General features: G+C 32.5%; 1 protein-coding gene across 3 annotated transcripts; it reads right to left on the bottom strand.

Moving 5' to 3' along the window:
* Positions 1 to 846: 846 nt before the first annotated feature.
* LOC101496876 (isoamylase 3, chloroplastic) lies at positions 847 to 16,856 on the bottom strand. 3 transcript variants are annotated; one of them, XM_004501629.4, is made up of 24 exons: positions 16,481 to 16,856; positions 16,306 to 16,372; positions 16,141 to 16,212; positions 15,473 to 15,630; positions 14,547 to 14,640; positions 13,318 to 13,554; positions 12,949 to 13,053; positions 12,547 to 12,651; positions 11,946 to 12,080; positions 11,723 to 11,809; positions 10,749 to 10,800; positions 9,230 to 9,293; positions 7,931 to 8,030; positions 6,493 to 6,593; positions 5,323 to 5,374; positions 4,977 to 5,039; positions 4,563 to 4,652; positions 4,411 to 4,483; positions 4,249 to 4,328; positions 3,559 to 3,663; positions 3,387 to 3,485; positions 3,215 to 3,276; positions 2,778 to 2,886; positions 847 to 1,426 (listed from the first exon to the last, which is right to left on the bottom strand). In XM_004501629.4, the coding sequence occupies exons 1-24, from the start codon at positions 16,597 to 16,599 to the stop codon at positions 1,313 to 1,315; spliced, it is 2,343 nt and encodes a 780-aa protein (XP_004501686.1). In that variant the 5' UTR covers positions 16,600 to 16,856; the 3' UTR covers positions 847 to 1,312. The 3 variants fall into 3 exon arrangements, with proteins under 3 accessions (XP_004501686.1, XP_012571647.1, XP_004501687.1); XM_012716193.3 differs by having other exon boundaries at positions 16,141 to 16,217; positions 16,481 to 16,553; XM_004501630.4 differs by lacking the exon at positions 16,141 to 16,212.
* Between the last annotated feature and the right edge of the window lie 4,565 nt (positions 16,857 to 21,421).

The raw sequence follows: 21,421 nt of genomic DNA, 5'->3' as shown, positions 1-21,421 counted from the left end.
AATATATTCTTTTTAAGTTGGATAATTAAGAGAATGTTAATTGTTTACATCATCTTTTTGATAAAGTCTTTGGATTTGGTACTATAATGAAATCTTGCAAGTTTTTTCTTAGTTCATTTATAAACTATGACATTAATTTTGTCATATAGTTAACAAATAGTATAGCTCACTCATTAGTATCAGCAACAATGTTTACATCACGATTAAATTATATAGTAACTATCCCCATTTTAAATTAATATATATTCGTAATGAATTGATTTTTTTTATTTTTGTAGAGAACTGAATTCGCCTTGAATTTCACGCACAAAGAAGATACCAAGTTCAGAACATATTTTGAAACCATAGAAGGGAAATATAAATTTATGGGTACATTTCGTTCAACCAAAATCTACAAAATATGATAGACAATAGATATATAGCACATGCTTGTTACAGATATCTTAAAATAATTTCATAATGTTTATTGTTTTACAAAAAAATAAAAATAAAAATTCATTTAAATAATTTATTTTAAAATATTTTATCTTTTTGTTACGTTTTTTAGATAATAAAAATTTAAAAAATTATTAATAAAAAGTTATTTTAAGAAATTTTTTGTAAAAAATTATTTTTAAGAAATATATTCTTTAATTAAATATAACTTTATCATATAAATTTTTTTAATAAAAGTATCTAAATTATTAAACATCAAATTTTTTTTTTAATTGATAACAAATAAATTGAAAATAACTTTTATTATTTTTTAAGTAAATTTTTCATAAAATTTATTTTAAAAAAATATAAAATCGAAATTAACTTTTTTTTTTAATTCAAAACAGACAGGCTCATCATCACATACTACAATAAACAAAATAATAAATACCATAAAAAAAAAAACTTAATAGTGCGAGATTCCAAATACAAACCCAAATAAATAAATAGTAATCGACTATCTAAATTTCGTAGGACCAGCCTCACTGCCCCAAGCAGTCTATACCTTAATCTATGCCTTGCGTTATTCTGAAAATAATGATTACATATTTCAATCTCCTCCAACTCATATATTCCCTTGATGCGTGGTGAAAATACAACACATTTCTATACAGATACGTTTCTCCTTTATTTAGTACACGCGTCTTCTAAATACTAAGCTGTAACTTCTGGCCATATTGAGCCAAGGAACAACTAGTTCAGAGCATAAATTTCATCCATCTGTCTCGAAAAGCAAATAACACTAACATTGCACATATGAGACACGTGTATACAACAACTTCTTCCTTTTTCATTGTTTTATGGATACGTCTATACAACAGCTGAACAGCTTCTGAAATCAAAACTTGGCCTCAAGAAGAATGGAGGAGTATGGAGCTATACTGTACGTTTTTCCAACTTTGGGGACACCATCCAGGACGAAGTCATCAGGAGATTTAAGATTGGTGTCCACCTGTAAATATCCAGAATTCAATCAAGTTAAACTAATACAAAACATTTTGTAACAAATGGAACTCTTTAAAAGATTAACTCAATTTTCTAAATGAAGTTTCTCTTAAAATCTTATTTCTCACCAGAAGAATACAAAACGGCAACCACGAAACGCAATCACAACATGCTTTGAGAAAAAGCCAAATACAAAAAAAGTATTCTTGTCATCAAGTACTTTTTTATTTTTAGACAAAATTACTCTTCTTTCCTGAAAGAGGCTTGAATTTCACTCCTTTCCACTTTATGTTAAAATCGACACAACCAACCCTAAAAAGTAAATAATATTACACTTCTATCTATTTTGATATAATCAAACTTTTTACCTTTAGGTAGTCAAACTTTGATCTAAAATTGTGAATCAGTGAAAATAAGAGATAAAAAATGCATTTAAACCTATAATAGATCTTCATCTTTAGGAAGTCAAATCTGGCATACCAAATGCTATCTCAGGAAACAGCTGGGCATACTCAAATAGTCCTTACCATTGTTACCAATCACCATTTTCTTTTACCTTTGTAATAATCTGTACTGAAATTTATACAGAGCAAATATCCTCCAAAGCATATGCATAGCTCGCCTTTCCCTAGCATGACTAGTTTTTCCATGCTCTTGAGTTAATAATCTCCGAATGAAAACTAGAGGCTAGACAGTTTTTTTCTCAGTAGGTTCAATCTTGCTTTGGGCTCTGTTTCTTTGTTCACTCGACCAAAAATTGATCAGTTCTCTACAGGTAAAGACTATTAGTATCAAAAGATGCCTGTATCAAAGTGATATCAGGCCCAGGGTTTCTGAGCTACGAAGAAAGGAGGGAAAACAAGGCCTAGGAAATTAAAGAGTGCCTATTCTCTCCCAAAAAGCCCCACCTAATTCCAGCCTCCCTCCTATTTCCCACTCCCTCACTATATACACCGTTCCAGCTTCCAACTCAACAATTAGTTGCATAGCGGAAAATCCTTTCAATTTTCTCTCTCTTGGCCATAATTCCCTGCATCGCATGCCTTCTTTCTCTTAAGTGCACATTAGTTATTCGGGGGTCCTACTCCTATCAACAAGTTTCGCTAATTAGGTTGGGGTAACTGACTTAACAAACATACAAGGCCATTGTCACTCTGTTTGGTCAGTTGGTCAAATTGGGTCCATTGCGAATTCTGAAAGGTGGACAAGGCAATTTACTTGTATTTTTTAATAACACTATAATAAGAACCAGGAAGTATGGGGAATGAGAGGAGTTGCCTTCACAGTGCTGCATGGATTTAAAATATGCATGCAATACTGAAAATGTGATTCTGTGTATTTCCTAAATAAAATCTTACCACACGAAACCACCTTCTCTTTGTTGGGGGTGTGGGTAGACTAACTTCCAAAAAGTAATCATGAGCATTAAAAGCTAAATAGATATCTTCTCCATTTCTGTCATGAAGCCTGCATGCACATGTGCAACACAAACAGAGAGGAAAACAGAGTTGTGAAGTCAGTCTCGGTTACCAGCAATAGACATTACACTGATTAAAATGATTCAAAGAAGCAAAAAATATATTTAATTTTTTTAAAAAAACTATTTTTTCTATATGTATCGAGTATAAAGTACACTCTATGACCAAGATTTCTTTTTTGAACATCCACCCTATAACCTCTACTCCATGACCAAGATGATGCCTCAAGGTAGTGCTCAGGTGCTCCATTGTGTGAAAGTGTAGCTAAATTTGCAATGTGTTTTTTCTTTCATTTCCAATTAAATATGCATACTTACGTAAATGCAAGAAATTTGCTGTCATAATTGTCCCAATTGTCTTCATGCCATGTTATCTCATTCTGCAAAAATAAAGTGTTCCATAAGCACATACAGCAGTGTTGTTTTCTTTTTTTATGGTAAAATGGCATTGTGTTTGCAGAATTGGTTCATTAAAGTGTGAAGCAATCACCTCACTGAGAAAATTTTCATGACTGAATAATTTATGCGCATGCCTGTACTTTATCACATTGGAGAAAAACCTAAAGTGGTCACCCTTCCTTGCATCCAACTATTGAGCAAAAATATTATGCTGTTAAAAAATAATCCCCAGTAAGCTTCCAAAACGAATGATATGAGTTTACCTGATCCCACAGGAAAAAATTAATGGCAGAATCATGCCCATAACTATTGTTATTTCCATGACGAGTATGGCCATATTCATCCCCCATTAGCATCATCGGTGTCCCCTGGTCATTCATTACAAAATTTTAAATAGCTATTCTGGTTTCAGTGGCATTATATGATAACAAATACATTCATGCAATGGCATCTTCTAGTTTTCTTTGAAAAAAAAATTAATTGAATAAGCAGCATAGTATAAACACCTAAACTGAACTGCAGTTAAAATAAAGCAGGTTAAAATGAAATTAATTTCCCTTAACCCTTGACACATATGACATGAGCCCCCAGTAATCTTAAATTTGTTACTTAACCTACTTAAACTTTCAACAGGCCACCGACATTTAAGAAGAGAAAGAAACTACGGAAATTGGACTATTATGTTTATGTTGATTCGACAGGTGTGTTTCAAGATTACTGTTGAATTTTTGTAAACCATATTCAATTAAAGTTTTTATATTTACTCACTTTTGCAGTTTTGCTAGGACTTTGCCATATGTTAAAACTTGAAAGTTCGTACGCGTTAATTTCCAAAATTGAAACCACATGATGGGGCTATTTGCCATGAGTCAAAGTTGAAGGGGTTTATTTGCATTTTAATTAAAAAAATGCTGTAACACAAAAGTACTCCAAAATGTACTACAAATATGTACCTGAGATATCATTAATGCCAGATGAAAGTTCTTCATTTGCCTCGACCGCAATGCTCTTATACTAGCATCATCAGTTTCACCTGTTAAATAAATACAGATAACGATCAATTTTCACTAAAAGGATAATGAATTGTAATCCTTGACAAATAATTCAGAGTCTACCTTCCAAACCACAATTCCAACTAAAGTTATCATTGCATCCATCATTTCCACCTTCCCCATTAGCTTCATTGTGCTACAAAACCAATAATCAAAGAAAATATCAAGTTTTGATAAACAATGAAAAATTCAAGGACAAAATTTGGAGGAGCTACCTTGAAGTTGTATGAAACAAGATCACGCAAGCTGAATCCATCATGTGCAATAACAAAGTTAATACTGTGATATGGTCTACGCTTGTTCACCTGAAAGATAAATGCACTCATTTACCCAACATAGTTTACCGGGGGAGGGGGGAGGATTGACCTCTTATAAAGAGCGTGTGAGAAGTTTTAACGGCGAAAAGTAATTGCATATTTATGGTAGATATGTAAGATAAACTGTAGACTTGACAATAGTTTAGACTAGTTTAATTTAATATTGTAGCCCCATTAGCTGTTAGAAATATAAAAAAGCCATTCACAAATCTCCATTAAATAGCTTAAAGACTTGGTCTTTGATCCGGTGTAAGTAAAACCCACAACATAGTAAGTTAGTAACCATGAATTGCTATACGTAGTGATGCTTACCCTGTATAGATCAGAAGATCCGGAAACACGAGTTGCAAAGCTCCCCTTCATACCAGAATCGCCCTAGGACATGTATTAAAGGAGACGGTAAAATAGGTTAATTAAACAAGTCATAAGTCAAATCCTAGCGCATTACAAATCAGTTTTCCATGAGTTGCTAACTCCCCTCATACAGCATATTGATAGGAAAGACAATTTATTCCTATTGGCTTTTTACTAGCATGCCATCAATCTTATGCAGATCATACTACAATGCGGCCAGCCAAGAGAAAGACAATCTGGATGATAGGCACCAACCCTGTTCAGTCTCTACCACTGGATCATATTAAATTACTCTTCAAATTACCTTGATAAATTTCCGTATGTCATCACGATATATTCCATTCCATTCAGCCCACCTACATCAAAGACAAATATTGATGGAGGAGACACGTTTTAATTTAGCATACATTAATTTCCCCATAGATGAACTATTTTCGAAGAAATGCGTCTTCAAAATAATATTTGACATTCTAATTAAAATTATATTGATGCAATTCAGAATACGACATTGACTTTTGGTACAGCAGCAAATCACATGATGCTGGAGTGACCATTTCAAGCTGAAAAGTAAAAAAGTATCATGTTCCACGACCTCAATAAATTAAATGGCAGAGTTAGAATCACCAAGTAATTTTTGTGTTGATCTATGGATCCGTTTGATTAGCAAAAGAGTAAGTACTGCTACATGACAGAACAGTACAAGACAGAACAATACAAGACAAACTTTTTATATTGTACTATATTTGATGGACAACAAAAACAAAAATAATGTGAAATTTACGACAATAACCTTTATGATACGTATAGACGTTTATGACGATAAATATTAATAGAGGAGACAGAAGGTAGATAGAAGAAAGAGAGATGAAATAGAGTAAATGTGAGAGAATAGATAGAGATATATAAATAGATAGAGGAAATGGTAGAGAGAGAGGAGAGAGATGATACAATGACAAAGAGACAAAGTAAGAGGTGAGAGTGAGAGAGAGAGTGAGTGAGTGGGAGAGATAAGAGAGAGAGAGAGAGTGAGAGAGAGAGAGAGAGAGAGGTCAGATGAATGAGAGAAAATGTTTTTTCAGTAGAAAATAAAAGAATATTTTGGAAAGTCTATCCAAAGGACAAAAAGTTGTCCTATTGTTGAGCGAGGGACAAGAATTACATCTTTTGTCCAATTTCATGCTCCCTAGTTTGTCCAGTCCCACAACCAGTTTTTACATCAAACATGGTACAATGGAAGTTGTTGTCATGTCTCTCATTTTTCAGCAAACCAAACGCACTCTATGTCATAAAAGTTGTGCACTTTTCCTACTTAACCACTGGCAAAGTTGTCAGCAATGAAGGTCGTGAATATTGCATAGGCATAACTGTTTGTTTTCGACCAGGCACTAAGTTCATTAACTTTCATAATGTGTAGGACTGTAACAAAGACTGTTCCTAAAATAAACATATTTACTAAGATCATTAAAAGAATTACCGATCCCAATTTGGAAAACTTCCAACAAGATAGAGACCTCCACAGTCCCATGGCTCTGCAATAATTTTACATCTCGACAAGACTGCATCTTTGGCAATTGCCTGCGAAAGTAAATAAAGATAACATCACTTAATAAAAATTTCAAACTTTAGATTCCCAATTTTCTAGCAGAAAGAGAGCACTGTACTCAAAGATTTGTCTTCAAATCTAAAAGATCAAAAGGATGTTTATTAATTAATCTAGTTAGATGAAATCAAACCAACAAAAACTGGTTCAAATCAAAATATACTCACTTAAATTTGGGGTTTGTTTGGCTCTCATTTTTATTGAATTGCTAAGCTCATTTTGGTTTATGATTTCTAAACCATTCATCTAATAAGCATGACATTGGATTTCCACCTGATGTGGAGTTCTTTCCTACCATTTCAAGGATTGGAGGGTTAATTGAAAATGAAGTGCCATGGAACTGTGCTCTTTTGGCTGGTTTTTGGTGCTTATGTATATAGGGACCAAATCAGCATTTCTTCCTCCCTCACATATTTTAAGGACAGACTTGTTTTCTATCGTTTTATTGGTTTCATCTCACGGGCATTTGAAAAGAGCTTCTTTTATCTAAAAAAATAATTGCTCGTCTACCACTTTTGTGATGATAGAGGGGGATCTGAAGTTCCTGTTGGTCTGGAAGTCAGGTTGGCTGGCTGTGTGGCAAAGCTGATTAACTGGTTTCTGTATTTTGCACAACTGCAATAACAGTAAGATCTGCAGCAAGTTCCAGTAACTGTATTTCTATGCTTCATATTAGTGAAGTGATGAGGACTGATTCAGGTTGAGTCAGGTTCATTGGTTCTGAAAACATTGAGTCCGGTGCCCTAACTGACTGAATCAAGTTTAGCACTTTGAAAACCCAAAAAATAATTTATTACGAGACTTAACACATTTTTTGCATCGGGTCAATTTGACACAACCCATGGCCACCCTTAGCTGTAGGAACTCTAAATGTGCCTTTTGGCATCGGGTCAGGTTGACTCGACCAATGGTCACCCATAGCTGTAAGAACTCTCTATATAGGTCTAAAGTAAATTAAACTAGAGATTTAACCTGTCTGTTTTCTGTTTGGATTTATTCAGTTTGACGCAATATATAGCTCTAGTTTTATTGACCCTGTAGTTTGTAGTACAACCAATTACCTCAACATCTAAGAATCACAGAAACCAATACAAACACTGGAATACAGGGGAAATATAAATCGTTCAGAATTTTGGGAGTGTTGCATTATGCATGACATGAATGCCCAGCACAAATCCAATATTGTTTTCAGATGATTTGAGATCCCAAATAACTGAACCAAACTGATGACTCTCATACCAAGTGTTCCTGAAAGTGGCATCCTAGCTCATTAATTATAACTATATTGTGCAATGTGCATATATTTATTTACCCTAATGAGTGGAGGAGCATTGAGGGGGGAACCATCAGTTCCTCGACACAGTACACTTGCGAGATCAAATCGAAACCCATCCACATGATACTCAGTGACCCTACAACAAAGCGAAACAAAAAACACATCAAATAGTACTTCCACATTTAGGAACTTCAAAGAAAATCATGATTTTGGTTAGTTCGGAATTGTTAGTACTTCCAAAGGCATCACAATTCAACTCATCATTATTATCTTTTAAAAAGACATTAAAGATAAGTTGAGTAAACTATTCAACTTGGTATCACAGCACTGTAGTTCGTTCCTTTCCTCTGTTTTGGTTTTAGGGTTTCAGGCGATGTGAATGCTGAATCAGTGTGTTGTTCAGAGATTAAAACTCAATTTGGGAAAACCATTCGAATTTTGTGAAGTGACAATGCCAAAGAATACTTTTTTGCACCGTTCAACTCCTTCTTGGCTTCTAAAGGTATTATATATCAATCTAGTTATCCACACACACCGCAGCAAAATGGTGTCGTTGAGCAGAAACAACTCATCTAGCTGATACAACTCGAACCATATTGATCAATGCTTATCCACCTTTAAAATTTTGGGGTGACACTGTTCTTATTGCTTGTTATCTGATCAACTGCGTACCCTTCTTAGTATAAATGAGATTCCTCATTCTGTCCTTTCCTAAGGACCCCCATATTTTGTCCCACTTCGAGAGTGTTTGGCTCCACGTATTCTATTCATGATCTTTCTGCTGGTCGTGATAAATTGTCTCCACGAGTTGTTAAGTGTGTGTTTTTGAGGTACTCCATCGTTCAAAAAGGATATCAATGTTTTATCCAATCTACATATCGTTTTTATGTATCTGTAGATGTTGCTTTCTTTGAGGATGCACCTTTCTTTACAACACCATCTACAACAGAGTCTACACAAATGTTACTACTCCCCACGTGCTACCTATTCCTCTATTTGAAACATTTGTCTCTACTCATCGACCTCCACTGTCAAAGGTTTGTCTCGAATTTCATCGTTTTGGTATTATTTATGAGCATCGACATATTGAAATTCCTAAGATTGTTCCTACTAATCTTGGCGAATTGGTTCAAGAGATCACTCTTACTTTTTCTGGTGATTCAGGTTATGTTCCAACCCTATCTCCCATTACGGTCTCACTTGATCCTTCTGTTGACTTATCTATTGCTCTAGGAAAAGCAGATATTAGGTAAGTTACACAAAATAAATCAAGGTAAGCTTATAAAAAAAAAAACAATCATATCAATAACAATTTTTATGCAAGCTAGTCCATACCAATGTCTTAGGCTGTCAAGAATTAGCTCCATGACAACAGGATGGTTACAGTTCAATGTATTTCCTGGGGATAAACATTCTCAAAGTGAGAGAAGAACTTAAATATTGATAATATACTTAAATTTGGTTGGAGGTAAACAAAATTTAAATGAAATGTTGCATATTAAATATCCTCAGTAGAGAAAAAAGCACAATTCCACATGATAGAGCTGCTAATTTGTGTTGTTAAAAACAAGAAACGTTTTGCAACTTATTCATAAATTTAAGGGAATGCATACTACTTGGTTTCAAAATTTGGACACTCAGGATGTTTGTGTGTAGTTTGAACGTTGAAGTAAAGATAGAAAAAAGGTGAGTATTAGGATTTGAAAATATCCTTTCATACAAAGATTATTTATTTCACTGTGTATTATCTTTTTGATATTTCTTACAAAAATGCTCTTCATTCAAATTTCTTTTATTTTTTTCTTTGAACAAATTACATGATAAAAAGGAAAATTTGGCATGGACCTGGTACGAACCCTTAGGACCACCTTGAAAAAACTTGGTTTTAGGTACCTTGGACTGGACCAGCCTGAACCAGCTCATGGACAGCAATAATTGCTATCTATTACATGGTGGAGTGGGTTGCGCTTTGTCGAGCAGTTGCCAGAGGATGGCAAAGCAGGTGGTAGGGTCACACCGGAGATTAGACTTTAGACTCACAGTGGCAGTAGAAAGGGGACGCACAATGCATGGCACTGTTCACCCGGAAATCAAAAAGGGCACTGAGGCAGAAAGGATCGAAAAATAGCCCTAAGTGACTAACCATGTAAGAAAAGTATACCTCAATGCTGTATGTTGGATGTCCATGCAAGGGTCTTATTTATAATCAAGTGTTGAGGTACAAAAACATCACTCATAAATACATAAGAATCAATCAAATCCCTAATTTCTAGTAACTGCTATTTACATACTAAACATGTGATAAATATGTTTTAGAACAACGTCAGCAAAAATAGTGGCTCAAATTTATGGTTAGATAACTTTCTAACTGGTTAGGGAGAGTGAGTAGTAGAGCCCAATAATGTAGGCCAGGAGAACATATGGGTCAAATGCCAAATCAATCAAGCCACAAACCAAATATATGGATAGTTTACTCTAAAAGAAACTATGGGGCCCATGGAAATCAGATGTGGGGGGAAGTTTTTGTGCTGAATCGAGGAGTCATTGTGTTAGAAACAGTTTTATTGAGAGGTTATTGAGGGGGAGATGATAGTTATGGGAAAACTTTGCAATTGGTTTGGTCTCATAGGTCAGAGAGCTGAGAGACAATTTTCTTTTGTTCTTCATCTTTCTAGTATCCTATATATTGCAGAGAATCTTTCTTCTGAATATTGTAGCCCTCAATTTCATGTTATTAATTAGAGGGTTATTTTCAAATTTTTATTTCATTATCTTCCTGCTGTATGCAATTGTAAATTCATGTGAACGAAGCTTTAAGAGTAGAATCTTAAGGTTTAGAAAAAGAAAAAATTACCACAGCCAGAGAAGTTCATCAATTGTCCTTTGTCATCCAGCATGTAATAAACCTGTAGAAATGAAGAAAGTTTATATACAGAGAAAGCAAATAATTTGTCTAACATTCTTATAACTAAAACAAAGATGACAAAACATTTGTTAGTGAATAAATGATACCAAAGCCATATATAGTGTTTCTAGCAACAGGTGAATACTTGAGACAAAAACTTACCTTGAATTGTTTTCGATTGTTGAAGAATTATAAAATGAGAATGAGGTAGCGCTATACTTGTAACATTTCAAAGGAGACGAATTCATCGATCACTTTAAGGGGACTTCTCGAGAAATGTTCATCTGTGGGTGTGAGTGTGGGTTGTGTGTGGATGTATAACCTCATTTTGTATTAACATGTAAGCATAGCTTATGTCATGCTATTGTGGAGTTATATCAAATAAAGTTCGCTACAACAACAACAAAGCTTTATTTCACTAGGTGAGGTTGGCTACATGAATCAGACAATACCACAAGTCCTGTATTGTATAAATGGTTGTCCTATAGTTTTCTAGTCTTTAACTATTAGACTATTCTTCATTTGGTCAACCGTCTTTACTATAGCTTCAATAGGTCTTCTCTACACCTGTCCAAATTATCTCATGCGAGATTCTACAATCTTTCCTACAATGGGTGTATTCTTAATCCTGTCAGGTCTTTTGGGACAATCTTAACATTCTCATCTCTATGATATTGTGTTTATTTTGTTTTTTTGGCTCTTTATTTGCGCAACATTCAACCTTGTGCAGCATTACAAAATTTATAGCATTAAACATTAAAAAAAGTAAATGAATTTGTTTTTGCAAACAAGGTGCAGTAGAATTATTATAGGACATACTGTTTGTAGGCACATTAAAACCATATAGCACAAGATACAGGCATTGCAAGTATTCTAACGTACAAATAACATTGTCAAATATAGAATTAAAAATCTGAAATTACCTTATTATCTATGCCACGGAATGAAGTTGTGTAAGGATGGGGATCATCAGCCTCATTAGTATGATTATAGACAACATCCAAAATAACCTATGTATGGATAAGATTTATCGGAAGTGATACACAAAGCTTGACATGATATAACATAAGACAGAATCAGGTGATCAAAATAGTAAGCATGCTTCCACTCCAAAGTTGTGACAGTGAAATACTAATATCTCACTACCTCTATGCCAGCAGAATGTAAGGCTTTAACCATTTGCTTGAACTCTTGGGATGCATTAGCTGGTCCTCCACCAGCACTAGCATAGCGACTCATAGGAGCAAAGAAATTTATTGTTGAATAACCCCACGTATTAATCTTGGAAAGCAAAAGTACAACTGTTAGTAACATATAATGGCACTTAGTAAGTCAAAGTTACATACTTTGATCATTCAAGAAAAATACACATTACAATTGGTACTTGGGGTGTTTTCAGATTTGCACATTAACTTTGCGAAAATGAAAAATAGATCTGTATATACAGCCAGAGAGAATACAGTTGTTTTTATTTAAATATTTATAAGGAATGTATCCTCTATATTTTCACTCTTTATATCTTCTTTCTTTTACCATAGTTTTGGGGTGTATAGAGCCTATTGAGAGCTCATCTAATATCACATTATAATGTCTATACTCCCAAAACCATAGTAATGGAGAAAATGGATAAATGAGAAATGAAGATCCATTCCCTTATTTATTGGGGATATAAAGTGCACAATGAAGATTGAAGAGGTTCCATATGAACCTTGACATAAAAATAGAACATAATACTTTTCAAATTTACCATGTGATCTCTGGGATTTGGACGCCTCTGGAGTTCCAACTCATCAAACTCAAAGATAGGCAGCAACTCCACTGCATTGATACCAAGCTCTAGAAGATGTGGGATCTTACAAGCAAGCAACAAAATAAGTTTAAATAAAGAAATACAATAAATAATAAGTATCAAGCATATAATGACAAAAAACAGCTATAGTTCCTAAAATTGGAGGTGGCGGGCAACCACTACAGCATTGAAATACCATACCATACTATTCTGTGATGCCCAATGATAATATAATTTTGAGAATAGGCTCTGTTTGATATTATTTTGGACAATCACTTGACAAGGAAATAGAATTTGTAAAAGCTATACCGAGCATATAACGTTTCACCATATGCATTTTGATAATAACACAAATGTTACCTTCTCAATCACACCAAGATAGCTTCCACGAATGTTGTTATCCAACCCACTAGATTCATCATTTGTAAATGCACGGACATTCATCTCATATATAACAAGATCTTTCTGCATTTGCAGCAACCGAACATTATTAAATTATGAAACTATATATTGGACATACTTCATCCAGAAAGATACAATACAACAGGCAGTAATATTCTCATCAAATGAAAAAAGCACCAGAGATCACCTGTAAAAGCATACAAAGCAAAGGTGGAATACAAACCATATAGTTATAAGCATAAAGCAATTTGTATGAAGCCTTGATTTAGGGAAAAGATTTTGATGAATATAAGTTTCGAGCAACTATCGTTTATGCAGGCAGAATACCTCAGCAATATTTGGAAGCTTGTAATTTTCTCCCCAGTCAAAAGGCAAGCTGTCAAAATCATATGTGCCTAGAAACTTAGACAACTTCATGCTAATATCCCCGAAATGTCTTCGACCTTCAATAAGTTTTGCATAAGGATCAACAAGCACAATGCTTCTGTCAAATCGATGCCCCTTACCCCAGTCTTGAGGTCCATCTATCCGATATCCATAAAGAACATTGCTTCTAGGAAGATCCTACTCAATGAAAGATGAAGAAAAAAAATTAACTAAATGTCTAAATATGCATTTTGAATAGCATGTTTGGTGTTTGAATTCTTGTTACAAGAGATATATATTAATAGACTGGGTGTTACAAACAAACTGATACAGTAAGCATGTGACAGTTGCCACTGCAATAACTAACTGAACTAACTAGGGAGAAAATATCATGTACAATAGGTACATGGTAAGTGAGTTGTAGACTCACACACTTAGGCAGCTTTGTAACAGCTTTTGAAAATCCCAAAAAACAAAACTGAAAGAAATATGCACTAACTCAGCGCAATCAGGCCAGTATTGAACTTGCATGAAAGAAATGAAAATAAGGAAACAAGCTTGTAGCTCAACTGGCATCAATACTAGTCTCCAGAAAAAAAAATAACAGCATTATCTACAATTTGTGAAAGGTAAACTAAACAGGGGACACTATTACAATCACTGATGTTTTCGTCTTTCAATAAGCTATTTCCTCTTCACTGGCATTCATTACCCATGTAGGTTTCCATTCAAAATTATAAAGTTGAAAAGAAAAAGAAAAAAAAGCTTATCAAATTGAAAACGGAAAATTTTATCTATTTAGTCATTATAGTAAAACTGCATCAAATTTGATACATTTATTCCAATTACTTACAAAGCTTTTGAGGAAGTGGATCAATATTCAACACACAGACATCTCATAATCTCATCCATCATTGTCCATATTTTAGAACAAAGAAGGGTGCAGGTAAATAAAATTCATATTTGGCTGTTCTATATGACGTTTTATACACAAGATTAATACACTGGAAAATCTTGCACACGATATACAAAATTTTTACTCAAATAAACAAGGAAAAAAAAGTTATTAGGTACTCATTTAGTGCACAGGTATTGTATTTTTAAATAAGTTACAGAACCTATAAAAACAATTCCGACCAAAAACCACAGCAAGGCTATAGATCAGGCACAGGCAATATCACAGAAAGCACCTCAATACATATGTGCCAAACGTCCCCTGTTTTGTTCAAATGAGGATCCAAAGCTAGTTCTATAATGCCACCGTCCAGTGTGCCAATTGGTCCCCTAAAATACATCGTAAAAACAAAGGAAAAAGTGTGTGAAGCAAACAGTGGACCAATAATTTTTATGGAAATATTATCCAGAGGAAAAATAGAATCTAAGCATTAAATATTATAGCAGGACAATTCCAGCAATAATGCAACCAAGAAAGTCCATGAAACAAAGTATATTCATGTTGCAATATCACTTTGCATCCCATTCACAAACCCCAATATGTAGTTGTGCCTCGGAAGAGAACTCCAATTCATGGAAGCTATATTGCATGCAAAAGGTATATTGGTTTCAAAGTTAAAAATGACTAGAAGATACGAATGAAATATGAGAAAGATGCAGCAGGCTGCATCCCCTTCAAAAGTGTATCAGGGCCTTAACTATTTCGTCGCGGGTCCGATCTCTCGCCAGTGCGTGGAAAAATATATGTTTCGAGTGATTAATCTCCGCAATTGCACGCGCGAGACACCTTGGTTTACCAAAAAAACTAATTCCTGACATATTTCTAATTCTTGATCCCAAATGCTTAATGCTTTCAAAATCAAAGCAAAATTTCCAGTCCTTAGTAATAAAGATCTATCTCTTGATGTATAATATAATAATTTTGAGCAAATATATACAGAGTGGCAGAGCATTATAGGGAGCGCAGACAAGGTTAGTTTCATGTTTGGTTCTGATTATTTTTGGAAGCTTCTGGTGAGAGTTTTTGAAATAGGGAATCCCAACAGGTTTTAGAAACTAAAGACTCATCAAAAAAATGCTTATATGTGGCTAAAATCAAATATTTCAAATATATATTTTATATGAAGTTTAAACTGACACAGGAAAAGAAATCTAAATTTACCTTTCAGGAAAGACTAAACAAAGTGTGACAGCAGTTGCATGCTGTGAAAAAATAGCAAAATTGACCCCATTGTCGACTTGTGATACACCCAATGGAAATGTTTGGCCTGGGGAAATTTCCCATGATGGTTTGTTCTCCATCCCTTTGACGGCTTCGTCCTAGAATTGCAAAAGGTAAGACATTGCAAGTTGCAGCACATATAGATTGAAGTATTTGGTACATTGATTCTCTTCAATAACATATATGCAAGGCAGTAAAAAGCACAAGTGTAAGCATAAGCCAAAGTATTGAAGAATAATGCAATGTTAAAATTTTCAAATATAAATTTATTTCTTTAATAATCTAGTTAAATCGAGGGCAGGGCAAGAATCGATATATATTTCAGGGTTAACCAGAACGTGTATTGGACTTAATCTGCAAGCCTTTTCACAATCAAATCGCATTAATCAATGTTAGCAAATTTATGATTTCACATCAGAGGAAAAGTGGTTTGCCAAGACACGAATATCAAGTGCTCAATTTTATACTGGCGATCAAACCTACAAAATAAATATACATATCCCATATACTTCTTGAAATATGGTGACATTTTATCAACATTTTTTTTACTATTTCAATTACTCAAGCTCTCTTACTAATCCAATTTGAAGGCCAGTGGCACAAGATACCTTAATCACTTCTTCTTGAGCACGACCATAAGCATTAGTATTAGTTGTTCTAAGCTTGACACCGTCCCTTGTCTAACCTATGCCAAAATTTTCAATCAAAACTCACAAGAGCTATAAGAATTCACTTAGATTACTTAAACGCATTATTACGGTTACATTACATACCTCACTAACAATTCCACGACAACTATTATTCGATGTGCTTCCAGTTGCTTGATTAGTAAACTTCAACCTAATTATAATAAAATAAAATGTGAAACAATTTGTAGTTACTAAAATAACCTAAAATTCTTACTAGTGAATAATAATGAATGGATGTATAAAATTGAAAGTGAAGTACCAGATATGACGGGTAGACAAATTTCCGGCGAGTGAAGTGGGTTTAGGAGTGTTGGCGGCGGCGGAAAAAAGCGAAGCGTGGAATGATCTTGAAGTGCAGAGTAATGGCTGGTGAAGCATATTGGATTGATGTTATTATTGAGTTGTTTTTTGCACATGAATTGATTGAGAGTGGTATGAGTAAGAAGGGAAATGTGGATGGGATTGTTGTTATCTTCTAGAGGTGAATCGAAGCTAGCAATGCGATATTCATGGCTGACACGTGAATTTAGACACTGGAGTCCAGTCCAGTGTATTATCGCCCGATACACGTGTAGGGAAAATATCTAGCTCATTGCGTCCTTCCAAAACTATCAAATGTATATAAAAACTACCTGTCCATCTCTCCGAATGATCACCTTAGATATTGTATTATCATTTTTAAATTACTCATTTTATAGATTCTCTTTGTGGAAAGTTACTAAATATAATATATTTCTCTTCACTTTCATGCAACTATTAATATTTATATATATCCCTATAAAGTTTAATTATTTATATATACAATCGATATAAAAAAGAAAATAATTGATTTTTATCATAAATTATATTAAAATTATCTGCATAAATAACTATGATGTGTTTACGGTGTAAATATTTTTATATTAAAAATTTATATATTTGTTAATAATAATAAATAATGTAAAACAAATTGAATTTATTGATATGGAAATATCTCTAAATTTTATAACAGTTTTATTATATTATATTGATATATATGTTAAATGCATCATAACTTCTATTTATCAAAATATAATTAATTTTATTATCTACATTTTCATTTTGCTATTCATATTTCATAAAATTTTGATAAAATTGAAATATCTAAAATATCTCTTTTCTTATTTGTTTTATTCTTTACATCCTAATATTTGTCTTTTTTTTTCTTGATTCGAGTGAATTATTCAAAAATAAGATATTAAATATATTCATGCAAAAATCATGTGTTTCTTTGTGAAAGAAATCAATGACATCATTCTTCTTATTGTGTTACATATTGCTTAAAGTTATTCTTAAAAGAATCCTTAAAATAAATAACAGAATGAACTAGAAAATGTTCACAAGAACATTTTAGATGTTCCATGTTAAAGACAAAGTCAATACAAATCATGGCAGGTCATTTTTCTACATTCCAAACTACAAGTTAAGAGTATCAAAACTGTTCAGATTTGATCAATCCCATAACTTGAGTTGAAGGCCCAAATGAAAAAAACAACCTCCAAATTAATGGCCAGATTAATTTACAGATTGATGAGTTGTGAGCAAAGCCAAGCCGCACTATTATGCAAAAGGCTCTACATGTTTCTACTATAGAATTGACATATCACAGTTTACTTTCACACTCGTTCACATTTCCCTTCAAACTTAGAAACAATAACATTATAGGTTTATCAAAGAACACTATGGACATAATAGAATATGTGCTAAATTGATTTTAATCAACACTGCCAGTAAGCTATATATTGTTTCTAACGGCTATATTCAAGCTTATATGAGTTTTTCGAACCTCTCATTATCTATAAAAGGAAATCCAAGGAAAATACAAATGCAAGAGTTTCAAAAACAATCAATATACACTTGATCATTCATACTCAAGTAACAAAGCTCTTCTCTAAACGCAAAACTCCAACTCTTTCATTATATTAAAGGATAATCTTACTGAGTTTTTGCTGATAATCAATCTCAAACAAGTGTTGAGAAGTGTTTTTTAGATCCTAAACACTCTAACTATACACATAATTTGTAACTCAAGTCTATCTTTTAAGTTAGATTGAGTATGCTGTAAAAATCGTTTTATTTATTAAAAGGTACATGTAAAAAATCATTTGTGAACTGAAAGGTGACTATAAAAATTCATTTGAAGGTTGAAAGGTGAAAGTTTTAATTGATCAATAAAGAAAGTGCAGAAGTATAACGTTCTAGTGTTAAACATATGAATGAAACATTTTTCAAATTTGAGGACTAGATGCAGTCCACCTTGGGTGAACCAAGATACATCTTGACGTGGTTTTCTTATTTTTATCTATATTTATTTTTCACTCATTTATCATATATCACTTAGAACTAATCTGTTTTATTTACTTATAACATATCTAAAACATTTTAGACATTATGTTTCAATCAAGATTGATCTTTAATTAATTTAAATTAAATACATGAATTAAAATTTAAAAAGGGACCACAATTTAAATCCTTTTTTTCTTTATGATTGATATTGATACTTCAATATCATTTTGATATATGTTCAATGCATCATCACTTCTAGTTATCAAAATATAATTGTAGACAATATGTTTTATTTAATATATTGATTAAAAAAAAAATATAAGTGTGATTGAGGTAAATAGATGTGTACATAACATTGGTTAAGATAACTATTTGATTATGTGAGAGCAAACTAAAGTATTCATGGTATTTATAATCCGATGCATCAAATTTAGTAAATATATATATATATATATATATATATATATATATATATATATATATATATATATATATTTATTTCTATTATTCTCAATTGCTTCTATGCGTTGATCTCTACCCTTTTTATTGAATGTATGACACAAATGTATAACCTCAGCAAAAAAACATGACCATAAAATGGTAGATGATTGATTTCAATTTCAACCCATGAGATGCAGTTTAACAATTTTTCTATTCTATTATTTGTCATTCTTTAACTTATTAGTGTACTACATTTTTGAGCAAATCTTTTGCATTATATTTTTATAAAGAACTTACTATTTTTATCATATGACTACCACTTTTTATTTAAAATTTATAGTATATTTAAAATCTCACAAAGGATTTGCCACAATGTCATGAGAAACACAACACATTTAAAAGTTTGTTTCTTGACGATGAATCTATATCTTCAAATTTGAGGAAATTAATGATATTATATCTTTAAATTTGAGGAAATTAATGATATTAAATTAAAGTTTATAATTTTTATATATAGATTACACCGCTAGAATGTGATTCAGTTTTTACCTTAAAAATAGCATTGAGATTTTTAACATTGGTTACAAAATCGACATTATAAATTTTTTCCTACTAGCATAGACTTCTGTTCATTGTCAAAACTAATTTTTATTAAGACGAAAATAATTATATGTATGAATTTTAATGTTAATCTATAATATTTCTTATATTTTTAAAATATATATTAAAATTAATTTAAAATATAATTACAATATTAATATTAATGAAAAAATTTAATAATCAATAATCGACTGTACCATAAAATCAACGTGGCCCATAGTATTTAAATAACATTGTGATCAGACAAATTCCATTTAGCTCTCGTTAAAATTCCTACTTTTCTTTAACGTAACAACATTTCTACATTTCTTTCTCTAAACTAATAGTAGTACTGTATTAATTGAATAGTATTTCGTGAAAAAAGTAAAATATAATGGATTGATCTTTTTGATTTAGTCGACGCAAGCCAACCCATGTTTAAAATTGAGAGTTTCCACGCCGCCCCACAAAAAAAGATTTGGTCTTTAAATTTTTCCACATACTAAAATCACAAGGCAACATCACAACCACCGATTAACTCCACGTGTCTGAATGAGAACCGTCCATTTCAATACCCCTTGTTAGAATTCTAAGTCTAATTTTCAACTTGTACAAAACCGTCAAAAAGCCCATGTTGAGGAAACTCCCATGAACTATCATGGAAACTCAAACGCACATTCATTCATATTCTTCTTTATATACTATGAACCACAATTATATACTAACTTGTTCACATGAATGGAAACCCTACGAAGACATTATTATTCAAAACACAAAGACAACAACAACATGGTTGGTCGTTGCAGAAAACACCCCAAACATGTTCAATCACCCGGTGTGTGTTCTCTTTGTTTGAAAGACAAGCTTGTTCAATTATCTTCTTGTTCAACAACCTCTCAAAGAACTACAACCACTGTTGATTCTTCTTCTTGTTCTTCTACTTCTTCTTTGTCGTCTTGTGACTCTTCATCTTCTTGTTCTTCTCCAATGCATTCTTTCTCTTCAGTTTCGATCTTTCTTTTTCAAAAAAACGGTGGACTCGTGAAGAGTAGATCAATGGCTGTTGTTCCAAGAAGAAGAAAAAGAGATAATCAAACTAATGATCGTAAGAAAAGTGGATTTTGGTTCAAGCTGTTTCATTAAACGATCATGGATCAAGTTGTTTCATGTACAACTTCTAACTCATACTGTGTACTTGCGATGATCGCTCAACATTCATTATTTTATTTTAGTTTCTAATTATTAATTAAATATTACCGATTCTTTCATTCTTTTGAAATATTCTTTCATTCTTCTTATAGTTCAGCTTTCCAATTTTGTTTTCACAAAAAAACTGAAAATACATTATATATTTTATTTAAGTGTGAGTGTTTAGTTTATATTTAATGTCTCGTATATCTATTGTTTTAAGAAATATGATCGATTCAATCAATTATATATATAGTAACCTTTTATATCGCTCTTAATTGTACAATATAAAATATATTTAATAACGGAATGTATCTTAATTAAATTAAATGTAAGATACTATGTGTATTCTGAATATAAATCGATCGCGATTGTTGTTGTTTTCGTACGTATATGTACGGTAACAGTACGTATATATATTGATTAATTAAATTAATCGTGGAAGAGTGAAGTATGCCAGAGATTATTCCTTTTGGATTTGATTCTTGTATTTGATTATATATATATATATATATATATATATATATATACTTGTTGCGTATGTTGTAATGATCTGGCGAAATTGTAGATCTAGGAGAAGTCAATTCAGTATATTAATTACTGCCATGACTTGGCTGCAACGATAATCAAGATCTATACCTTTAAATTGCCTTATATTTTATAATTTTGTTTTTATCTCTTTTTTAAT

Source organism: Cicer arietinum, chromosome 5, assembly GCF_000331145.2.
Source record: "Cicer arietinum cultivar CDC Frontier isolate Library 1 chromosome 5, Cicar.CDCFrontier_v2.0, whole genome shotgun sequence".
NCBI classification, from domain to species: domain Eukaryota; kingdom Viridiplantae; phylum Streptophyta; class Magnoliopsida; order Fabales; family Fabaceae; genus Cicer; species Cicer arietinum.
The sequence above is the reverse complement of the archived record's forward strand: the minus strand, read 5'-3'. Positions and strand labels throughout refer to the sequence as shown.